Genomic DNA, 23620 nt, shown 5'->3' with positions numbered 1-23620 from the left:
TGCCACTCACTCTTAAGGAATTTGCAGGTGTGGTTGTGGAATGAGAATATTTGATATAAGGAACTATTGAGAGCAGGAGATAGAACATGGAAAAATGAAAGGAGAAAATGTGGATTCCAGCAAGTATAGACTGGTGAGTTTGATGTTAACCCCTAGTAAAATTCTCGACAGGGAAGTGAAACAGACAGTTTACAAGAACTTAGAAAGGGGATTGGTAATTACCAGGTGCCAGATGGATTCACTATGAACACATTATGCTGAACTAGCCTGATAAACTTAAATGCTCAGGTCACTTCAGGTCATCTTCCTGGGAGGCTCAATGGCATGCCTCCCCCAGCCCCAGCTCTCTCTCCACCACCTCTAGTTCAAGGCACAGTAATGAAATCAACACTAGCACTGTTTTTAGAAAGGCTGTGTTCAACGACTGTCTGGTGGCTCCACTCACTGTTCTCCATACCTTCTCAGGCCAATACTCTCTTTCTAGGTCACCATTTCCCTATTAGAATTATCTGCTCTGCTGGACAGTAAGCTCCTTGGGGGTAGGGATTATCTCTCTTGTGTATTTGTAACCCTAGCTATAATCAATCAATCACAAGCATTTAAAAAGTACTTATGTGCTCACTACCAGGGGAAAGAAAGGTCCAGGAAAGCAGGATCCCTGCCCTCCAGGAACTCACACTCTACTGGCAGGGGGAGACAGGGGATGAATGCCTGCTAAATAAAATGTTTTCCATTCATTCACTCACTCATTCATTCACTCATGGTAGATTAGGGCACTTTCACGGCTATACTATATCTGAATTCTAGAAAAGCATTTGATAGTCACTCACAAGATTCAGAAGTGTGGCCTGGAGAATTAGATGGACTCATAGCTAGTTCAGTAATAGTCAAAGAGTATTAACTGATACCAGCAGATGGAGTACCTCAAGGCTCTGTTTTCAGTCTCATCCTATACAATGATTTTATAAAGGACTTCAGAGAAGATGCGGAACAGAGGTTTGTCAGATTTCTATATGATACACATCTGAGAGATGTATCCAATACACTGAATGACTGAATCAAGATTCAAAGAGTCTGGATGAATAAGAGGGTAAAAAGGACTTAAACTGTAGTACAGAGTTCTGGGATTCTAGGCACCAGTTCCCTGAACTAACACAGAAATAAGCTGAATGAAATTTAATAGTGAATCCTATGTCTTGTACTTAGGTTTAAAAAAAAAATCACCTTCATAAGTACAAGAAAAGAGAAACAAGAGCTTAATAGAAAGGTTTGTGAAAAAGAGATTTAAAGATTTTCATTTGCAAGCTTGATGTGAATAGAAAAACGAGCAACCAAACAAATTCCCAAATGAAATCTGGATTCCAGCAAGGCATCTAAGTTACTCATCAGAGCCTCATGGATAAAGTAGAAACTAAAGTAGTCAAATGAAATTATTCTCCTGTATCCTGTTCTGGTAAGGGCAATGCCCATAGTGTCATAGATTGAGTGGCATTGAAGGAGACTGAGCGAGCTCCCTATGCCAATGAAATTAGAGAAGAAAAGAAAAAGAGAAAGAAGGGAAACATGGAAGAAAAGTGAAAGAAAGAGAAAGGAAGGAAGGAGAAAGAGAAAGGAAGAAAGGAAGAAAAGGCAAAAAAAAGGAAGAAAGACAAATACCCACTACATACCAGACTCTATGCTAAGTGCTGATTATTCAAAGTAGGGTGGGACTAGCTAGTGCCACTTATTCAATCTCTAGTGGACTGAATTCTGAATTTGCATTCCAAAAGACCTGGGCTGAAATCCTGCCTTGAACAATAAGTAGGTGTGCAACCATGGCAAAGCCACTTGGTGTCTCTGAGCCTCAGACAATTATAATTTAGAGTCGGGAGGTAATATGCTCTTGGTGGAAGAAATTCTTCCATTGGTGAATTCATAGGCCTAAATGAATTATAAACTGTTCCAGATTTGAGTTCTGGGATCCTCAATTTTCTCTGTGGTGACATTGACAACTGGAGTGTATCACAAGAGGGCAACTAGCATCTTCAGGGGTCTTCAGCTGATGTAATGAATGGAGAGGGAATCTGGGTTGCTTAACCAGGAGAAGAGATTGACGATGCATATAAAAAGGACACGAGCTCTCTGAGGGATGGCTTTGGCATTCGTATCACATCATGGCCCAGCAGAGTTATTGACTTACCATAGGTGCTTAGTAAGTGCTCATATAATCAATCTATAAATCGATCATATTATAAAAAATGGCATAAAGAGAGGGAATGACATTGGTGTAATCTCTGAAAGTGGTAGTTCTCACACTAACTGGACCATGACAGACTAAGGCACGTCAAGCAGTGACCTTGGCAACACAATAGGAGAGTTGGGAGAATCATGTGATTTCCCTTGAATGTGAACATCTGCCTTTGTTGAGTCCTTTGGGACTTCCAGGTTGGTAGGTAAGGTTCATAGGCCAGTTTTGTTTTCTATATTTACCACATTTTCTATATATTCTGTATTTATCATACTAGGTATACTGGGCAAGATAAAATTAATATTAAACAAAATCAAACATTTTCTTGTCTGGGCACTGGCACATCTCCACCCTCTGAGGACTACTGTGTTAAAGTTTCCAAAAGATTTGACAGGCATTGGTCTTCTGGCCGCTGTCTTCTTTATCTTCAGTTCTAAAAGATTTACTCTGAAAAGTCTCAAAGGGCAGATCTACGACTAACTCCTCAAAGTTCCAGGGATGAAACTTTTAGCACCTTTTACAAATAAGAGCCAGCTTAGCATCGATTAGATAGCTGGCCTTAAAGCTAAGAAGACCTGAGTTCAAGTTTTACCTTTGACACATCTTGGCTGTGTGACCCTCGGCCAGTCACTTAACTACTCGGTGTTCTAGGCAACTCTCCAAGACTACAAGTTGCAGGAAAGGTGCTGACCTGCTTTGATAGAAGGGGTTTATTCACCTAGAATTTCCCTATATATCCCATTGGACTATGATGACTGGAGGAGACAGTGAGGTTGATGACTTTGCACAGCCCTGCCTCACCTAAACCCAATTAACTTGCAAGTCAAGACATCCCCGTCCTGATGCCATTGCTTCTCTTGGAGAATGAAGGATGAACAATAAATCCCTATATGCCAGTAAACCACAGGTTCAGGTCCCTAGCCCTAAGAACAGGAGTGTTCCTCCAATAACTCCTTAACTTGCCCCAAATTGAATGGGCTGCCTATAAAGTGGTAAGCTTCCCATAATCTTACTTCAGCATGCATTGAATCAGTATGCAATGGCCATCTCATGGGCATGGGGAACAAGAAGATGCTTACTGACTAACGGGCCATGGGGTGGATGAGTAGGAAGGAACTCTCTGGGAAGGGAGAAGAGAAAGACGGTGGCAGCAGGGAGAAAAGGAGAGGGGTGAGGAGATGGAAGAAATGAGGGGAGAAAAAGGAGATGGGAAGGGAGGAGATAGGGAAAGGGAGAAAGGAGAGTGAGGGAAAGGGAGAAGGGAAAGAAAAGGGAAGAAGGGAGAAGAAAAAAGACATTTGAAGTGAAGATGGCTGAGGGAGGAAGGAAAGGGAAGGAGAGGGAAGGGAAGGGGAGGGGAAGAGAGGGGTAGAGAGGGGAGGAGCAGGAAGGGGAGGGGAGGAATGGGGAGGGGAGGAGAGAGGAGGAAAGGGGAGGAGAAAGGAGGAGAGGAGAGGGGAGGGGAGAGGAAGCTGGATTTGAGATTCCCACTCCAAGGTTCAAGGCTTCTGGGCCCACACTGGCAGGCGCAAATCGCTTTAACAGGCAGGTACTGTTCATTACCTTAGGTACAGGACACGGGACTGGACAATAAATCTGAAGAGGTACTTCAAAGCTTTCAAGGCAGCAAAAAGCAAATCTGTCTTGCTGGAGTCCTCAGCGTTCCCCACGTAATGATTCAGTACTTTGGTGAGTTTCCTTAGAGAGGCAAGAAAAGAAGGAAGGAGAGAAAAAAACACGTCATGAAGCGAAATGTTGAATCAACAATTTTGCCCCTGATAAAAAGAAAACGTAGCCCACTGGATAGTGGGAATCGGGACTCTCAAGATTCCTTACATACTTTTCTATGAGTAAGCAAAAGCAAACTCAAGTCTTTGTGACTCAGTTTATCAACCTGTAACCTTGAGCACTGTGCTAAATGCTTTGTAAATATTGCTTCATTTAATTTTTACAATAACACTGGGAAGTAGGTGCTGTTATTATCCCCATTTTACAATTGAGGAAACTGAGGAAACCAGGGGTAAAGTGACTTGCTCAGGGCCACACAATTCTTAATTTTCTGAGTCCAGATTGAAATGAGAGTCTTCCTGACTCCCAGCTTAGTGCTCTATCTACTGATAAATCAAAGATCACCAATAGTTCCTCACTGCCAACAGGATAAAAGACAAAACATTCAAGTTCCACCACCATCTAGCTCCAAGCTCCAATGACAGTCTTACTCCATATGGTTCTTCTTTACGTAGTCTGGGATTCAGTCAAATTGTAATACTGGGTGTTCTCCTAAGGTTTTTGCTGTTTTTTTCCTATATGCCTCCATGAAGGGCACCCGCATCCCCACGCCCCAAAGGCTCCTAGTTGTATGTCATGGCCACCTAGCACTTCAAGGTTTACCGAAATATTTTCTGTTAGTGTCACAATAATCCTAGAGATAGGTGATTTCCTTATCCTCATTACACAAATCAGGAAACTGAGGCTGAGAGAGGTTAAGTAGTTTGCCTAAGATAGTAGAGGTAGGATACAGCCCCAGATCTTTCTGATTCCAAATTTAGCCCTCTCTCCTCATCTTTGCTCATTGAACACTTCCCTTTCTGGTTCTGGTTCTGGTCCAGTTCTATTTCCAGTGCCATGTCTTCCAAGAACCCTCCTCCCCTAATTCTGTCAGCAGAAACTCACTGCTTCCTCTTCCAATTTTCCAGCAGGGTTATTTATCTGGACTTCTCCTTTGGTTCATTCATATTCTACTTTAATTATTTTTGTAAAAGATTTAATTTCCCCAACTATAAAAAAGGGAAATGAAATGAATAGCTGTCCAAAGGCAAACTTTATTATGTCAATTAATATTATAAATGCTGCTCTTGTGGTGGTCAGTGTCCCCCAGCCCCAGCAGATTGCAAGGTCCATGAAGGAAGGAGCTGTGCCATCTTTCATATTCATCTGTCAAGGACCTCACCAAATCAAATAAGGTTGTAGGGTGGAAACCTCAAAGTGCTATGTAAATGACAGTTATTATTATTTCCATTATTATTAGTCTTAGGAGTAGTGGTAGTGGTAGTAGTAATAGTAGTAGTAGTAGTAGTAGTAGTGGTAGTAGTAGTGGTAGTGGTAGTAGTAATAGTAGTAGTAGTAGTGGTAGTGGTAGTAGTAATAGTGGTAGTGGTAGTGGTAGTAGTAATAGTGGTAGTGGTAGTGGTAGTAGTAATAGTAGTAGTAGTAGAGGTAGTGATAGTGATAGTGGAGGCAGTAGAGCAGCTAGATGGCACAGTGGATTGAGTGCTAGACCTGGACTCAGGGAGATCTGAGTTCAAATCTGACCTCAGACACTTATTAGCTGTGTGACTCTGGGCAAGTCACTTAACCTTGCTTGCCTCAGTTTCCTCAACCACAAAATGAGCTAGAGAAGAAACCTGCAAACCACTCCAGTACCTCTTCCAAAAAAACCTCAAATAGGGTTGTGAAAAGTCAGACACAAATGAAAACAACTAAACAACAACAGAATGTGGTAGTAATTCAAACCTTAAAGCGATTCTGCAATTTAGTCTGGCAGACTAAATTGCTGCATAGGCATAGGATTCATTTTGCATCTTTTTCCTCATTCTTTTCCTCTCTTCTTCTTTAATTTTTGTTTTGTTTTCTTTTGTTTCTTACAAGGGATGACTCTTTGAACTCAGATTGTAAATTCCCCCACTAGACTCTAAGTTCCTTGTAGGCAAGGATTACTTTCTGTCTCTTTTTGTATCCCTAGTGCTTAGCACAGCATCCCTGCACATAGTAGGTACTTACTAAGTGTTTATAAATTAATTATTAAAAATTGATTATTGATTGATTGATCCATAAGCTTCACTGGTAGCTATTCTAACTAGAGTTCCCCACCAAGGCATGCTGAGTGGAATCTCATGCTGAGGATTTGTGGAAAGACATTGGGCAAAGGCTGCCTAAGATGGGCAGTCATGGAATCATGGCAGGTGATAGGCAGTACCCTCATTAATGAAAGAATCGAAGCAAAGGATGTCTGTGTCTAAGTTTTTAATCTCCTCCAGGCTCTGCAGAATGTAAGCTCCTCACAGGCAGGCAGGCAGGTAGTATTTCATGTTCTTTCTGTGTGTCCCCAGAAGCAAATATAGTGCCCAGAGCACAGCTGGTGTTTCCTTTTTAAAACCTGAATTATTTCCTTTGTTTCTTGCAGAGACTGTGAAAGAGAAGCTATAGGGATCTGACCAGTAATTAATTCATTACTATGGCAACTCCTGGGAAATAGCTTCCTCTACCAGCCCAGACTGGCATCTCCTCTGTGGTCAATTGTCTTCGAGGGCTGCACAGCACCGAGGGGTCAAAGGGCAGAAAACCAGGTCTTTTTGGCTTTAATCATATTCTGGGATGGTCATCCCAACTTTGTAGACGAGGCAAAGGGAATGAGCATTTAGTAAATGCCTACTGTGTGCCAGGCACCATGCTAAATGCTGTACAAAGATCATCTCCTTTGATATTATTGTTTATAATTTATCATTATCTTTTGAGCAAAGTTCTTAACGTTGGCTGTACCCCAGACCCCTTTTGACAGTCTGGTGAAGCCTATGAAAGCTTTCACATGGTGATACTTTAAAATGGATTTAACAAAATGCATAGAATTACAAAGGAAACTAGGGACTGTCTCTCTCTCTCTTTCCATACATATATATATAGAGAGAAAGAGTCACTGGTTCATACACACACACACACACACGTATAAAATATACACATATACAATACATACACCTATATGTGCATGTGTATCTGTGTGTGGGATACACACGTATGCACACACATGCATATGTATATATGTGTATATAGACACACATATGTATATAGATATATGCATATACATACATACCTACAAATAAAAGCCAAGGTTAACCTCCACCCAGCAGTTGCCATAGTAATGAATTAATTACTGGTCAAATCCCTATCCCTTCTCTTTCATAGTTTCTGCAAGAAACAAAGGAAATAACTCAATTTTTTAAAAATGAAGCATCAAGTATGTTCTAGGCACTAGTGGTATGTGTGTGTGTGTGTGTGTGTGTATGTGTGTGTGTGTGTGTGTGTGTGTGTGTGTAAAAGTTTATAGATCCCAGGTTAAAAATGTTCTTGACTGAGTCAAAGATTGGGCATAGAGGAAAACATGGAGAGAGCCTTGATGACCTCCCTGCCACCGTTGTTGGGCTCAGAATGAAGAGATGGTACCTTCTTCAGTTCTGTTCAATGTCATTCAGTTCAGCTCCATAAGTGTTCATCAACCAAGTGCCTACTCCATAGTCAGGAATTTTTCTAGGTGCTAGGGATACAAAGACAAAAGTCTAACAGATCTTCTGCCCTCAAGGCACTTACATTCTCCTGGGAGATACTGATATGTATTCAGGGACAGGGATTGGCCCTGTGACTTATTTCATTGGTGTAAGGGACTCACGAGTACAGTGCCTGGCTCACTGTTGTTCAGTTGTTTCAGTTGTACACAACTCTTCATGATCCCATTTTGGGGGATTTCTTGGGAAAGAGACTGGAATGGTTTGCCAATTCTTTCTCTGGTTCATTTTACAATTGAGGAAACTGAGGTAAATAGGGTGATGTGACTTGCCCAAGGTCACACAGCTAGTAATTGGCTGAGACCAGATTTGAAGTCAGAAAGAAGAGTCTTCCTGATTCTAAGCCTACTGCTCTATCCACTGCACCACCTAGCTGTCTCAACCTGGCACACTGTAGCTGCTTAACAAATGTTCATTGACTGAGAAACCTTCTTCTACCAATGTAGGTTGGTACCTTCTATGTAATTTTCAGCAATAGAGGGCTGCCCCAACCATGGAGAAGGTAACCAACTAGTTCATGGTCATCTGGGCAATTTATTTTAGTCTAGAACTTCCTTCCTCTAAGGCCAGCTCTCTATCCTACTCTGCCAACCTGCCTCATATGCAAACAAGTGAATAAATTAAAGATGATTGGAGGGAGGAGGGAGCATGAAGAACTAGGGTGTGGGAAGGAAAGATCAAGAAAAGATTCCTGACAGTGGTGGTACCTGAGCTGAGCTCAAGATTCTGGTGATGGAGGAAGCAGGAAGTGCATTTCACCTTGGGGGATTGCCTATGCAAAGGTATGGGGGCAGGAGATGGAATGTTAAGTGAATGAATAGAAAATAGGCCAGTCTGGCTTAAATGTAATTCATGAGGAGAACCTCAATGGGAAGCAAGACTTTTTTCGATATCAGTAAGCCTTAAGTAGGAATCTGTTCTCTTTCTCCCTCTCCCCACCTTCTCTCTGTCTCTCTGTCTCTCTCCACCCCTGTCTCTCTCCCTGTCTCTGTCTGTCTCTCCCTTCATCTCTCTCACTCTCTCTTTCCTTGTCCCTCACCCCACCTTTGCTCTCTCTCCATCCCTGTCTCTCTCCCTGTCTCTGTCTGTCTCTTCCTCCATCTCTCCTCCTCTTCCTTTCTCTCTTCCCCCTACTCTCTCTGTTTCTCTCTGTTTCTATGTCTCTGTGTCTCTCTCTCCCTCCATCTCTCTCACTATCTCTTTCCCTGTCCCTCACCCCACCTTCGCTCTCTCTCCACCCCTGTCTCTGTCTCTCTCTCCCTCCATCTCTCTCTCTGTCTTTCCCTGTCCCTCACCCCACCTTCGCTCTCTCTCCATCCCTGTCTCTCTCCCTGTCTCTGTCTGTCTCTTCCTCCATCTCTCTTCCTCTTCCTCTCTTCCCCCTACTCTCTCTGTCTCTCTCTTTTTCTATCTCTCATTATCTCCCTGTCTCTATGTCTTTCTCTCCCTCCCTCTCTCTTCCTCTCCCTTTCCCTCTCCTCTCTCTGTCTCTCAATCTGTCTCTGTCTGTCTCACTCACCCTCTCTCTCTCTCACACACACACAGACACACACACACACACACACACACACACACACACACACACACACACACACACACACACAGCTCACAGGAATTCCACAAGCCCCCAACAATGATACTTACACATATGCCAAGGTGGCACTGAAGTGTTTGTAAATGTAGGTTTCAAGTACAGGATTAAAATGCTGGAACTTTATGTCTCCTATCAGCGAGATAATAAATACCTGCCAAAGGAGACAATGATAAGGATCGGCCGCCCTGCATAATCTTCAGACATTCTGGCCCCCAGTTGGAGCCATTCAGCACAGATCTCTCCATTTGGGCTTGATCTCCCCCTCTGCCCCCCCCCCCCCCATTCCCTCTTTTCCATTCTAGGATGGAGGGGAAGCCAAACCCGGCCAACCTAAAGGCCTCTGCGAGTTACAACAAGGTTGGGACTTGCTAAAAGATTCTTGGTAGTTTCCTCCAGAAAGCAACTTGCTGGTCTCCCAGTCTAGACTAATCTCCAGGTGCACCAAGCAGGTCTCAGGGCTTTCCCATAAACTGCCTTCATGTGAGTTTTCTTTTTTGTCCATCCTTGCTGGGTGAGAATAGTAAAATCTAAGTGCTTTGAGTTCAACCAATGAAGAAGCTTTGATCAGGTCCCCTCCCACCCCCACACACTGCATGTTGATTCTTGGACCACCACACTGAAAGGAACCTCTGAGGACAGCTAATCCAACCCTCCCCCATTTGATAGACAAGGGAAGGTTCAGAGACTAAGAAGCATCCAAGGGTATACAGTTATCAACCATCCAAAGTGGGAATTGAACCCAGCTCCTACATTAAAGGCTTATAGATTTTGAGCTGGAAGGACTCAAGAAGCCATGTAGTCCAACTTCCTCATTTTACAGAGGGGGAAACTGAGGCTTAGAGAGATTAAGTTAAAGATTCAAGAGTCAATGTCTGCATCAGTGAGCCATGGTGGCCTCCCTTAGAGGCTACCTAATCCAATCTCTTCCTTTTTTGTGGATTTCAGAGCAAGGGAGGCCAAATGACTTGGCCAACATCACACGTTAGATTTACATGAAGGTTCCTTTGACTCCACAAAATCTTTCTGCTAGTTTATGAGTGTTAGGCACGTCCTGCTCCAAGACTGTGACTCGGAAAGTGTGGAGGCTATCTGTAAACTCTGAAGCTCCACTATGGCACGGTGAGCTGTATACAGCAGACAGTTAAATGACTGTTGTTGCATTTGTATCTATAAAACTGTAAATGCTGGGGCAAAGAGCACTTTATTTTGTTAGGAAATGAGACTCCAAGTCTTTCCCTTGGGATCGCCAAAGTAACTTCCCAAGTACATGCTAAGGAGCCACGGCTAGACTTGAGCTGGTCTGAAAAAGGCCCAGGGGTTTTACGAATGACTAAAATGAAACTGAAGAGGGGCCAGCTGATTCATGTGCTGGCCAGGAAAGCTAATGTAATCTTTAGGCTGCATTAATATTAGAGAACTAGACTCTAGGAACAAGCAGAATTGAAAAACATAGTCTTGCTGGACACTCGGCAGCAATATTTCAATAAGCTCTGATGGATGGTGGATGACGTCACAGAATCCAAGGTATAAATCCTGGAGCTGAGGACATCTCCCAGGGGTAATGAATCCACCAACCAGCTGCTGAATTGAGGTAGCCCACAGTAACAATCTAAAGTTGTCCCTAGTGAATCCTGGTCACTCAGCTATCACAGAAACCAAGAGCTGGATGGACCCGAAAAGACCATTCAGTCCAGTCTGTATTAGACCAAAGATACTGTCTACAACTGTATTGAATAATTGTAAACTTATTTCTACTTGAAGGCCTCCAGTGAGGGGGAGGGGGTCCTATCACTTCTCAAGGCAGTCCAGCTTACTTTGGGATGGTACTAATAATTAGGGTTTTTTTCTTTATTTCAGTCTAAATCTGTATCTTTGTCATATCCATCCATTGACCTGTAACTTAGGGCCCATGTGACTGTGGGCAAGTGGATTGTGTCTGATTATCACAACTCATCTGTAAAATGAAAGGTTAGCTTATATAATCTCTGAGGTCCCTTCCAACTCAAAGGAAAAAAAATGGTTTTAACCTTAAATGAAGAAAAACTTATTAAAACAGTAGCAATTATTTTACTGGTTGGCTTAAGGGAAAAAACCCAACGACAATTAAACTGTAGCTGTACATAAATGTATTAAACCTTTTCTTCTGCCTCATAGGGAATGGGGTGGGGTGGGAAGAAACCGTAATTCCACGCAGTAAAAGGAAGCGAAGGATCAGTCTCTTTGTTCTAGTTAATTCTTTTGTGTTAGGCTTTTTTTAAAGAGTCTATTCTGTCATATTCAAGTACATCTACATATTATCCATTATCTCCTGTGGCCTTTGAAATGCGAAAGCTCTTCTGGTCCATGCGTAGGACACAACGCAGAGCCTCACCTCTGTGGTTTATCGGATGGACTTTTCTCTAAATAACTGTGGCGAGTCTTTTATTCCATCGCTGCTTTATTATACCAGAAAAAGCTTAATAAGCAAAAAAACTAAACGAAAACAGAAACATCCCCAAGTTTTTAGTAATATTTTAATTTTTACATCGTGTAAGCTTGAGCAACGCACTTTGCCCCTGTGTGTCTCACTTTCCTCAGTGTTAAAATGAGAGGTTGGACTAGCTGACCTCTGGACTCCTTCCAGCTTGGAAGCTATGATCCTATTCGTCGAGAGGTATTGGGTTTCCCTCTACAGAGCTACTAATGATCAGGTTCTCGAATGATGTGGAGGAGTGATTCTTGTTCAGGTACCAGTGAGAATCAATGGCCTTTGGGGCCAGTTCTGATTCTGTGAGAGGAGGCAGCTAAAAGTGGCCTCTCCCAGGAGCCAAAGGTAGCCAAGGTTCCAGCTGGAGCCATCCTTGAGAGTCACAGCTTTCTCTGAATACGGTGATCACTTACCAGGGCATCAAATACAAGGAAATCGTAGGTTTCATTGTCGCACATCTCCATCATGATGTTAAAAAGTGCATCTAGAGTATCTTGTAGAAACTAGAGAGAAAGAAGAAAGTTTATTTGGATTCCCTGCTGCGAGACACTTAGCAACTCAACCTCTCCGAGGCTCAGTTTCATCATCCGTAAAGTGGGATAGTCGCTGCATTTACCACATTGAATTATGAAGGTCAAATGAGATGATTTGAAAAACTTAAGACACTAAATAAATGCCAGCTGTTGTTATAACTATCACTGTTGTTATGTTCCAGCTGCCCTGAGAATGGAGTTATGGGTTTGGAGCAGATTCAGAATTAGCTCTGTGTGTATTTATATGTGTGTGTGTATGTGCCTGGGGCATGCTTCATATAAGATGTAATAACAGAAACAATGTCCTCAAATGTACTTTTATGTGATACAAAGATGACGAGGATGTAACTAGCATTTATATATTGCTGTGAGGTTTGCCTTATTTTTTAAAATTTTTTTATATTATGTATATATTTTTTTATATTTTATCCTCACAACAACCCCGGGAGGTAGATGTTATTATTATTTCCATTCTTGTGTTCGTCCTTCATTGCCAAAGAAGACCACGCCATCAGAGAGATAGTGACATGACTTGCACTTGACTTTGTTTTGAGTGAGGGAGGGCTGTGCAGGTCACCAGCCTCACTTCTCCTCCAGAGCCATCTAAGTCCAGGGACCTGATATTCCTCAGGATGACTGGAGATGGCCCAAGATGTACTGGGAGACCTTGGGCCCTTTAGGCCAAGGTCTTTGCAGGTACTCACTTAGGGTAAAGCAACGCCAATTCACTGAATAGGCCTGTTTAAGAAGTAGCCAGGGCATGGTCCTTTTAATGAGGTCAAGAAAAAGAAAGACATCAGGCTGGAACGGAAACAGCAACAGTTATGAAAGCGAGGAGGGTCCAGAGGAGCCCTTAGGCAAGGGCGCATTGGCGTCCCAGTTTCAGAGTACAGTAGGTTTAAGGTTTTGGGAAAGGAAAAAATGAAAGGAAAGGGAAAGGAAACTGGCCAGTAAAACCCTAGTCAACTGGGCATCTTTTGGCCATCCAAATTTACCTTCCTTTGGAGAGGAGAAGGAAGGGGAGGGGGAGGCAGACAGGAGAGGAGGAGCTGAGTTACCCAGCTTGCTGGGTCCCCATTCAGCCAGCTCAACAGAGAGGAAATGGAAATGCCTCCTGAAAAAAAAATGGGATTTGAGTTGAGTCTTGAAGAAACTAGGGAAAATATGAAGGAAGAGGATAAATTGGGACTGAATTTAGGTGTTGGAAGCAGGCAAGGTAAATGATGGTGTGATATATATTAGAAATAAAAGAATTCAATCTGGCTGGGTGCATCACAGAGTACTCAGAGGAAAGTATACCATAAAAACTGGAAACTTAGGATGGGGGTGGTATGCCAGGTTCTTAAACAGCCAAACAAATGCTATTATATTTGATGCTGGAGAAAATGGGGAGCCAGTGGAGTCTGAGAGTGCGTGTGGGAAGGAAAGGGTAACATGGTAAAATCTGTGATTTTAAAAATTCGCTTTGCAACTGAGTGGAAGATGGATTTATAGGGATAAGAGTCAGGGAGAACGATTAGAAGTCAATTGTGTGTTCTCTGAGAGGCTAGCTGAAACATCACAGAACATTGCAGAGTCAGGAGGAAATAGTGCCAGGCAAGTCAATCCACTACCCCTACTTTAACCATCATGTCCCCAGACTGTGAGAAGATAACACAAGACCTTGAAACAAAGAGCCTTGAGAATATTCATCACCTCCACTTGTAGCAGTAAGCACCCTGAGATACGCAGGAGGGTCTGCTGCCCAGGATCTTAGAGCTGCTTTTCTAAAGAGAAAGCAACTTTTGAGGGGTCAGCAATCACTTTAATCAACCACATGTACCAACAGGGAATAAGAAGCAGGATGAATAGACAGGGCTTCCAAGTGTCTGAGCATGGGCGATACGTATATCATTACCAGAGAAACACCAGCATCTGGGCTTTCAAAGTCAAGGGGATTCTTAAGATACCTGCCAGGAGTCTCAAAGAATCTTCTTCCAAAGAGGAAGCTCCCTATCTCCATCCTACAGCTGAGGAAACTGAGGTCTAGTAACTTTCTCAGGGTTACACAGCTATTGAGTATCTGAGACTAGATCTGAACTCAGGTTCAATTTTTAAAAAAAATACAAATTAAGTTGTTTTCATGATGGTTGGGGCTGGCTCCCATGACTGGAGGCCCTTGGGAAAAATGACGCAGCCTTGTTACCAGGGATATCACATGTAGGATAAGGCAATTACAAGGAGAAGAATTTACATACGATCTAATTATTCTTCTTAACTATGTGCTAAACTGACTTATCTGTTTGCTGCTGGAGTATCATTAATGGTCTTTAAAATATGATGTTCAAAACCATTCTGTTTCCCTCAATAGATTTTGAGCCCTGTTGAGGGCAGAGACCACTTGGGCCTTTCTTTGTACCCTTAGCACTTAGATTAATACCTGGCACAAAGTAGGTGCTTAATCAATGTTTGTTTATTACCCACCCACCTACCACAGAGTGGATGCAATAACTAAATATTAATTGTTGTTCTTTTACCCAGGAACCCTGAGTATCTTCCCCTCCCAGTTTGATTTTTTTTTTTTATTAAAGGGTCCATCCCTTGAGCAACTATTTAAAGCAGCCTATTCATTGAATGAGTGTATCTTACTCAAAGTAAAATTGTGGTAAGACCTAAGTCTAAAAGGGCCAGGATCTCCCATTGCATCCTGGGCCATCTCCAGCCATCCTGATGAACATCAGGCCACTGGACCCAGATGGCTCAGGAGAAGAAGGTGAGGTTGGTGACCTTGCATAGCCTTCCCTTATTCAAATCAAAGTCAACTGCAAGTCATGGCATCATCTTGATGCCATGGTCCTCTTGAGAATGAAGGACAAACACAATTAACTGACTGACAGTCCCACAATCGTTGTAGTTCCCCATCCCACCCCTTACAGATGGCAAAAGAAGCATGAAGACAACCAAGGAACAACAAAACCATAGATTTCAAACGCATATTAATTTAGATGTCCATGCAATCCAAGTCATGAAAAAGGCATTTTAAGTTTGTACCTGTGAGTGTGTACACACACGAATGCAAACACATACACACACGCACACCTACCTTTACAATTTCTCCCCCATCTACCTCCATTAGCTTCTTTAAGTTGTGTTTTATGTTCTGGGAGTTGGAACGCCAATTTAACAACCCCAACAGGTCAACTAGGAAGGAAAACCACAAACGTAAAAACATTAGAAACCAATCAAGAAGCAAATCTATCTGTTTCAATTATAAAAATTGACAACCAAGCCCATTGGAATAGTGGTCAGCCTTAGAAGATGATTGTTTGGACTTGGGTATTTAATGTCTCTTGTCATTGGAATGCTGGACCTGGAGTCAGAAAGAGCTTAGTCTAAATCTGGCCTCAGACACTTACTAGATGTATGACCCTGGGCAAGTCACTTAACCTCTGGTTGCCTTAATCTGATGGAGAAGGGAATGGCAGACCACTCTAATATCCTTGCCAAGAAAACCCCACAGACAACGTGGTTGGATATGACTGAACAGTAACCACATCATTGAGCACAGGCATATGGGATACAGATTTAGAGTTGGAAAGGACCTGGAAAGCCATGAAGCCCGTTCCCCTTATTTTATAGATGAAGAAATGGGCACAGAGGGGTTAAGTGACCTGTCCAGGGTCACACAGCTACTTGGAGTCTGAGGCATGACTTGAAACCAGGTTTTTGGGAACCCAGATCCAGTGATCCAAGTCTACTACATGCTTTGTTGACATTTCTGGTTTGCTTTGGTGCATTAAGTCCAATCCCTAGTAAGACTTTCTACATTAGGTGGTTGGATCTATTCCTAAGAATGTCAAGGACAGGTCTCTTGAGGAGAATTCACATTTATTAAAAGCTGATGTCAAACACTTGGAAATGCAAACAGAAAGAGATTTTGTGGGAATTGTGGTGGTGGTGGTAGGCACTAGCAGGGAATCAGGAATGGCCTTAGAAGGAGATGACACATGAAAGGTGGAGATAAAGAGGGAGTACTTTCCCTGCACTGGGGAAGAGCCTGCACAAAGGTGCAGCAGTGGGAGATGGAGAAGAAGAACAAGGAAGCCAGTTTGACTGGAACACAGAGCATATGAGGAGAGAGTAATGTGTAAATGGAAACAAGGCTGTAAATTTGAGGCAGAGGAGTTTGCCTTTCACTCTAGAAGTTTGTGAGGCAGCTAGGCAGGTGGTGTGGGGGAGGAACGAGGGAAGGAAAGAAAAGGAGTTCTTATTAAGCACCCAATACTTTACAAATATTATCTCATTTAAACCTCATAGAAACTCTAGGAGGCAGGTGCTATTATTATTCTCATTTTACATTTGGGGAAACTGAGGCAAATAGAGGCTAAGTGACTTGCCCAGGGTCACAAAGCTAACAAGTATCTGATGGTAGATTTGAACTCAGGTCTTTCTGATTCCAGGCTCAGCACTCTATCTACTGCATCACCTAGCTGTCTTCTCTTTGGGTTATATTAACTTATCATCATTCTCATCATCATCAGTGCCATGGGCAGGCCTGTGTTTTAGGAACATTCTCTTACAGTTTCCATCCTTAAAGCCTTTATCTCCCAGATTGCTAGGGCCCCTCCTCCAGGGTCTTGCCTTTAAAATAAACATTGATTCTATTTGCATACATATGTATATCTACACTGTCTCCTTGAATAGAACACAAAACCTTTGAGAGAAGGAACTGTTTCATTTTTTGACTTTTAGACTCAGTGCCTAGCACAGTACATGGCATCCAGTAGGAGCTTAATAAGTGCTTATTGTTTGGTTGATAGATTCAAGATTGTTTAGTGATGCTTACCAATTGATTCTAGCATTTTAAAGCTGTAAGGGACCTTACAGATCACCTGGAATCACATACCCATTTTTAATCAATTGAATTCAATTAACATTTATGAAGCCTTTGTGCATAGTTATTTGCATGTGGCATGCCCTACTAGAAGCTAAGGTCTTTGAAGGCAGGGAAGATGTGGGGTCTTTTTTATTCCACAGTTCCTGGCTCAGAGTAATAGACATTTAATTAATTCTTGTTGACCTGACTTTAGGAAATGCTTGGCATTTGCCAGACACTGGATTAGGTGTTGGGAACACAAAGGAAAGGGGGAGAAAAGTCCCGGAACATGAAGGGGAAGTGACCTCCACAGGCTTATTTACAGAGTTGTAGAGAGACAGGATTCAAGGCAGGTCTTGACGCCAAATCTCATATTCTCTCCATCACACATCACTGGCCCTCTTGTATAACACTCTTCAAAGTAAATTATTTGTTTGCTCTATAGGACTAGATGTCCCAGAAAGGATCTACTCTTTCCTTCTGTCTCCCACACCCTTAACATACTTCCTCAAGGTGTGGTCATAAGAGGACAAGCCGGTAGGATACCATTTGGGAGGTCAGAAGAGGCAGATCTCGGCTGCCTGGGGGAAAATGCTCCCTCAGCCAGTACTAAAGTGATCATGGCATAAGTCCTATCAAGCCCAACCTTCAACCTTTGAACCCATAGAAACTTGGGCAAGTGCCAAGCTTCGGGTGGTCACTAAGACAAATGATGCAGAGGGCTGGGGATTATAGGATCATAAGTCACAGGGATTAGAGGTGGAAAGGACCTTAGAGATCATTAACATCTCCCCCACAACCCCATATTATAGACCAGGCAATGAGATTCAGGAAGTTTGAACTGGTTGCTCAATACCATACAAAGAGTATCCCAGGTAGCACTGGAACCAAGGTCCTGATTCCAGAGCCAATGTTCTCTCCATTATACCCCTCTGTCATCTACAGAAATCAGGTAGATATGATTGATCACAACTCTGGGGCTAGAAAGACTTCTAGGGATTACCTAGTCCAGCCTCTTCACTTTCCTGATGAAAAAACTGAGATCCCAAGAGTATAAATGATCTGCCTAGGGTCACACAGGAAGTAAGTAACAGTTGTGGGATCCTAACCCAGGTACCTTGGCTTCAAATGCAACATCTCAGCTGGGGAAATCACAAATTCTGGAAGAAGTCACATAGGAACAGCAAAAATTCAACACATGGACAGGGTTATATGTACATACAGCTATAAGTATACATTATCAGAATAATTTCTTCCATGAGAACATTCTCGACTTAGGAGGCAAAAGGACCTGGGGTCAAATCCTACCTCAGACTTCTACTAGCTGTATGACTCTGAACAAGTCTCACTACCTCTGTAAGCCTCAGTTTCTTCATTTGTAAAATGTGAGGACTGGACTCAATGACTTTGAAGGTCTCTTCCAGGTCTATGATCCGCCATCTCCTCACTTCTCATTGGGATGCCTTGCTTTGGGACTTCTCTTACTTTCCCACCATACCCCTGTGTCAGGTATTTTCCTGCCTGTCCCATCACCCAGCTTTCAGCTTTCTTCTGCCATTAGATTGCAAGCTTCTTGAAAGAAGGGACTTTCTTTTCTTTTTTTTTTGGTATTTGAATCCTCAGTACTTTGCACGGTGTCTGGCACTTAGCAGGCACTTACTGAAAGTTGATTGAAATGACTATAATAACTGACTTTTCTTTGTGCTCTCAGATTCACAAAGGGCTGAACCTATTTTTTCTTTAGATCATCACAATAAACATGGGAATTAAGAGTTATGGCTATTGCTGCCTCATTTTTACCAATGAGGAAACAAACTTAGAGGAGACAGCCTCCTACCTACCACCTACCATATGTGTTCTTTGAGTAACGGTACATTACATTACATTCCTTTGCATGGGATCTTCTGTGACTTTCCGAGCATTTTTGGCAGTATGGCCCAGACATTCTTTTGCTCTCTGGGACTTGGGGAACTTGTTTTGATTACCTTGCCTGTGTGCTGGCCTGAACTCCCCTCTGTTACGTCTGGCTGCTTCTCCTAGCTGAAATACTACCCATCACCTCCAGCCAACAATGATTCACAAAAATAGAACCAATGTTGGCTGCGCTTGGAGATCAAACTACCATTTGATCCTTGTGTGGATTTTATTTCTAAAATGTTTGGATAGCCTTAGACTTTCCTCCAGTCAGCATCGTGACAAAGAACCTAACCCAACTTCTCAGTGGCAGAGTGAACCAGTACCAGTACCAGTACAGCCTTTTGGGAGAAGACTTTACAGGCAAGGTCCTATGTTGTACTTCACTGGATTCCTTATATGAGGAATGGAACAGAAGAAGGAGCAGGAAGTATGGCTAAGGGCTCTGGTCTCAGTGTCAGGAGACTTGGGTTCAAAACCTTACTTGGATCCTTACTAGCTCCATGACTGCTGTGCCAATCACCTAATCTGTTTGAGTTTCAGTTTCCCTTTCCATAAAATGGAGATAACAGTAAGTTACACTCTCTAGTACATCTTATAGAGTGGTATTGAGTGAAGCATGTTCCACACCTAAAGTGTTACAAAAGCGTGAATTGTTTTTATGAGTGGAAAAAAAAAATAATTGACTGGGAATCCAGAAAGTTGGAGTCAGGGATCTAGCTCTTTCCCTAACAGTGTGACTGCTTCTCTGAACTTTCTTTTCCCCTCTATGATGGAAGGGGTTGGCTGAGAGGATTTGTGGGAACTGAGGCAGAGAAAACCAAACAGAATCTGGAGAAACAATTTATATAGTAACGTAAGATTGTAAAGAAAAACAACTCTGAAAGACTTAAGAAGTCTAATCAATGCCATGATCGGCTATAGGCTGGTAGATGTTGGTACAGGTAGATGATGGTATCAAAGTGTAGACTGAGAAATGTAGTTTTTGGACAGGACAATGAGAGAATTTGTTTTGTCTAATCATTCATATTTGTTATAAGCACGCTCCTCTCTCTGTCTCTCTGTCTCTGTCTCTGTCTCTTTCCTCTGTCTCTCTCCATTCATTTATCTGTCTCACAATGGGGAAGGAAAGAGGTAGGAGGGAGAAAAAATAGAAGGAATAGTTGGCTTACTGAATGTCACTATTGGGCTCCATGGTAAGAATGCTGGGGTTCCACCAGTCAATAGGAATAATGTGCTAAAAACGGAGCACCCCACATTTTGCCACCTAGCTGCTTCAGAACTGAACTATAAGCTATATCATAAATTATAATGCCTTCCTTTCTTCCCTTCCTCCCTTTCTCCTTCCCTCTTCCTTCCTTCCTTCCTTCCTTCCTTCCTTCCTTCCTTCCTTCCTTCCTTCCTTCCTTCCTTCCTTCCTTCCTTCCTTCCTTCCTTCCTTCCTTCCTTCCTTTCTTTCTTTCTTTCTTTCTTTCTTTCTTTCTTTCTTTCTTTCCTTCTCACTCTTTTTCTTTCTTTCCTTGTTTCTTTCTATCATTCCTTCCTTCCTTCCTTCCCAACTCTGACTCACCATTCTGGGTCAGTTTTGTGGAGCAAATAAGGGTGGCGATTTGGAAGCTGTCCTTGGTGCTATCCTTGGTTGGAGTGAAGTTGGACAAGGGTGTATTTTTGCCTGGGGAGAAATCCTTGTCCTCCATCTCTATCTTTGTGCTGGGCAGGGTCAGGTAGAACTTAGCATCTTCCATTTTCTTATTATCCCCCTGAAAAGAAAACACATGCCCAGTGATTTGGGAATGCTAAATTTATTATTCACAAACCAAATGTGGTTACACCTAGACTCTGCATTCATTGTATATGACCTTATAGCCTCAGATTCAGAGCATCCAGGATACTAATCTATGACCTCAAAGTTCTACTCCAGCTTTGAATCTATCATCCTCTGATACAATCCAGGCCAAAGCCTTCTTTAGGATTGGCTAATTGACTTCTCTGGACCTTAGTTTTCTCATCTGTAAGATGAGGACATTGTAGTAGATGATCTCTGAGGTTCCTTTTAGCTCTAGACCTATGAACCTAGGATAGAATATGTGCTCTTGTGAATAATTATCAAAATTAGGGCACTGGACTAGAAGATATTTATGGTCCCTTTCCATTCTAAATCTAAGAACTCTACCTTATCCCAAGAGAACAAAACAAGATACTGGCCCCATATGAGGATGCATGCCCAGTTGTGGAGATGGAGTATTTTTTGAAAGATATTGACAAAAAGTCCATGGGATGAGAAGATGGGATGGTTCTAGGTCAAAAGAGATCAAGAATCCATCAAAGCATCACAGTCATGAACCTGAGGGGGATTTTTAGTTCTTGATGGACAAAAAAAGAATTTTTGACAGTCATTAGAAATTGGTCTATTGTTCTTACCTTATATACTACCAGGTTGTGTCTCCCATCCTGCAATGTGGTTCCATCTGGGTTCATCAGCTTCACAAAGGCCACCCCAAAAGCTCTTTCAGATTTATCTCTGGCTGTAAAGTGAGGAAAATTTTGTTTCTGAGTGATGCTGAGAGGCCATTGATGGTGGGTCACCTAGATGGTCTCCCACTTCTATACTTAATTCTCTTTGAGGGGTTGGTAATACCTAGGAGAAAGGTATGCAATAATCTATTCTTTCATTAACTGTCTAATACTTGTAAGACAGGGTGCAGAAGGAGACACAAAGAGAAATATGTTAGCTATAGCACTGGTCCTTAAGTCGGGAGCACCTGGGTTAAAATCCAGTCTGAGACACTTGTTAGTTTTGTGACCCTGGGCAAGTCACTTATACCCAACTGTCTACAAAAACAAACAAACCCACAAACAACCAAAGATAAGTGAGGCATAGTCCCTTTCCTCAGGGAGTGAACAGTCTAGCAGAGGAGAACAGCCATGCATGAAAATAATTAGGACTTAGTCCTATAATTTCATAAGAATAGGGAACTCCAGGCAAAGGAAATTTCTTCCACCATTCAAGTTGAAATCTTCTCAGCAACTTCTAACCCTACACAGTTGCCCAGACCACTGAACGGTTAAGTGACTTGTCCTTTGTCACACAGTCAGGATTGGAACCCAGGACATGTGAGCTTTGAGGCCAATTTGTTTGATGTTCTCCATCCCTGTTTCCATCTCCTGGTTTCCCTGATTTATGTAAGAGTCACCTAAAACCCCCAAATTCTGCATCTCTCTCTGGAAGGCCCTAGTGTCTTCCCTCTGAGATGACCTCCCATTATTCTGTCTTGATCTCAAATGTTTATAGTTGTTTACATGTTGTCTGTCCCATTAGACTGGAAACTCCTTGAGGTTGCCTTTCTTTGTATCCCAGTGTTTCACACAGTACCATAATAAGTGCTTAATACATGACTGATAGACCTTGATGCCTCTGGTAAAAATTCTACATGTTAATTATCCATTCCATCACTTCTCTGGGACTGGTCCTCTTTGCACCCCGCCCCCATCACCTCTATTATAACAATAATTATGTTAACAAAAATATGATAAGCACACCAGAGGAAGGAAGCCCTTTGAGGACAGGACTGTGCATGTTTTTGTCTTTGAGTTCTCTCAATTAACACATCTCACGCATAGTAGATGACTGATAAATGTTCATTGAACTGAATTGAGCAGGAGAGAAATGAACATGGTGCTATGAAGAATGCAGATGAAGGACAGATCAGTTCCATAGAGGCAGAACATTAACATGGCAATTTCTAGCTAATATCAACATTAATAGTGCCATGTGGAAAGAACAAACTTTTGAGAACTTGGAAATCTGCCTGAAATCCATCAGCTTCTCATGGACTAAGGACGACGTTTTCTTTAGCTTGGCCATGTGGAATTTGGAAACTCAGAAGCACATAAATAGTCCCACTCCTTCCTTAGTACCAGAGAAAGCTCAGCTTTGAAGGATGAAGCTGCCAAGGGCTGGACTTGGCCATGTCTAGTTTCCAAACACAGTTAGTCTCCAGGGCCCCTAAAAAGTACTGTGAAGCAAGAGTCAATATTTTTCTTGGAGAAACTCTGTGGTACAGATATTTTGATACTTACATTCCTGTGATGACCTGTGCCGGAAAGTAAATCTTAGATGACAACGGGTGACCTCTTCAATTGCAATGGATACCTGCATATTAATAAGAAAAGAAAAGACTGAATATTTAATATAGCTCTCTATTTTTGTGGCTAACCCTATATTACAAGACAATTCACAGAGACTCACTGGAACCCTGCAGCCCACAGAAAGCAATCTGGGAGAAGGCAGCTCCATTTCCAACCAAAGTAATTTACATTTAGAACTAAGAGAAGCTCAGTGAAAAGTTGGTTTCTCCAGATAAAACATTTGTGCCTTTTGATGCACTGATCCCACTGTGGGGTAGGGATTACCATATGAAGGGGATCCAAAACAGAAAAAAAGACTATCATATTTATAGCATGTATTATTATTGTATTATATTAAATATTGATAGGAGCATCTTTTGTGGTAACAAAGAAACTGTAAAACAAAAATAGGTTCCCATTGACTGGTAAATGGCTAACCAAACTGTGATATTTAAATATAATGGAAACTTACTGAGTTGTAAGGAACACTGACTTGAAGGAATTGACAGAAATATGGGCAGACTTTTACAAAGTGAGGCAGAGTGAAGTAAGTAGAACAATGAGGA

At 42.2% G+C, this 23620-nt stretch overlaps 1 protein-coding gene across 2 annotated transcripts in view; it reads right to left on the bottom strand.

Annotated features, from left to right (window-relative positions):
- Positions 1–23620, bottom strand: part of DOCK5 (dedicator of cytokinesis 5) — a 247758-nt gene that overhangs the window by 72329 nt on the left and 151809 nt on the right. For both annotated transcript variants that reach the window (XM_072636751.1, XM_072636826.1), the window contains exons 16-22: positions 23007–23079; positions 21348–21451; positions 20497–20686; positions 15240–15337; positions 12038–12127; positions 9208–9308; positions 3791–3925 (exon numbers count right to left, since the gene is read on the bottom strand). In XM_072636751.1, coding sequence (XP_072492852.1) covers positions 3791–3925; positions 9208–9308; positions 12038–12127; positions 15240–15337; positions 20497–20686; positions 21348–21451; positions 23007–23079 — 791 coding nt within the window. The remainder of the gene's footprint in view (positions 1–3790; positions 3926–9207; positions 9309–12037; positions 12128–15239; positions 15338–20496; positions 20687–21347; positions 21452–23006; positions 23080–23620) is intronic.

Source organism: Notamacropus eugenii, chromosome 1 (genome assembly GCF_028372415.1).
Source record: "Notamacropus eugenii isolate mMacEug1 chromosome 1, mMacEug1.pri_v2, whole genome shotgun sequence".
Taxonomy (NCBI): domain Eukaryota; kingdom Metazoa; phylum Chordata; class Mammalia; order Diprotodontia; family Macropodidae; genus Notamacropus; species Notamacropus eugenii.
The sequence above is the reverse complement of the archived record's forward strand: the minus strand, read 5'-3'. Positions and strand labels throughout refer to the sequence as shown.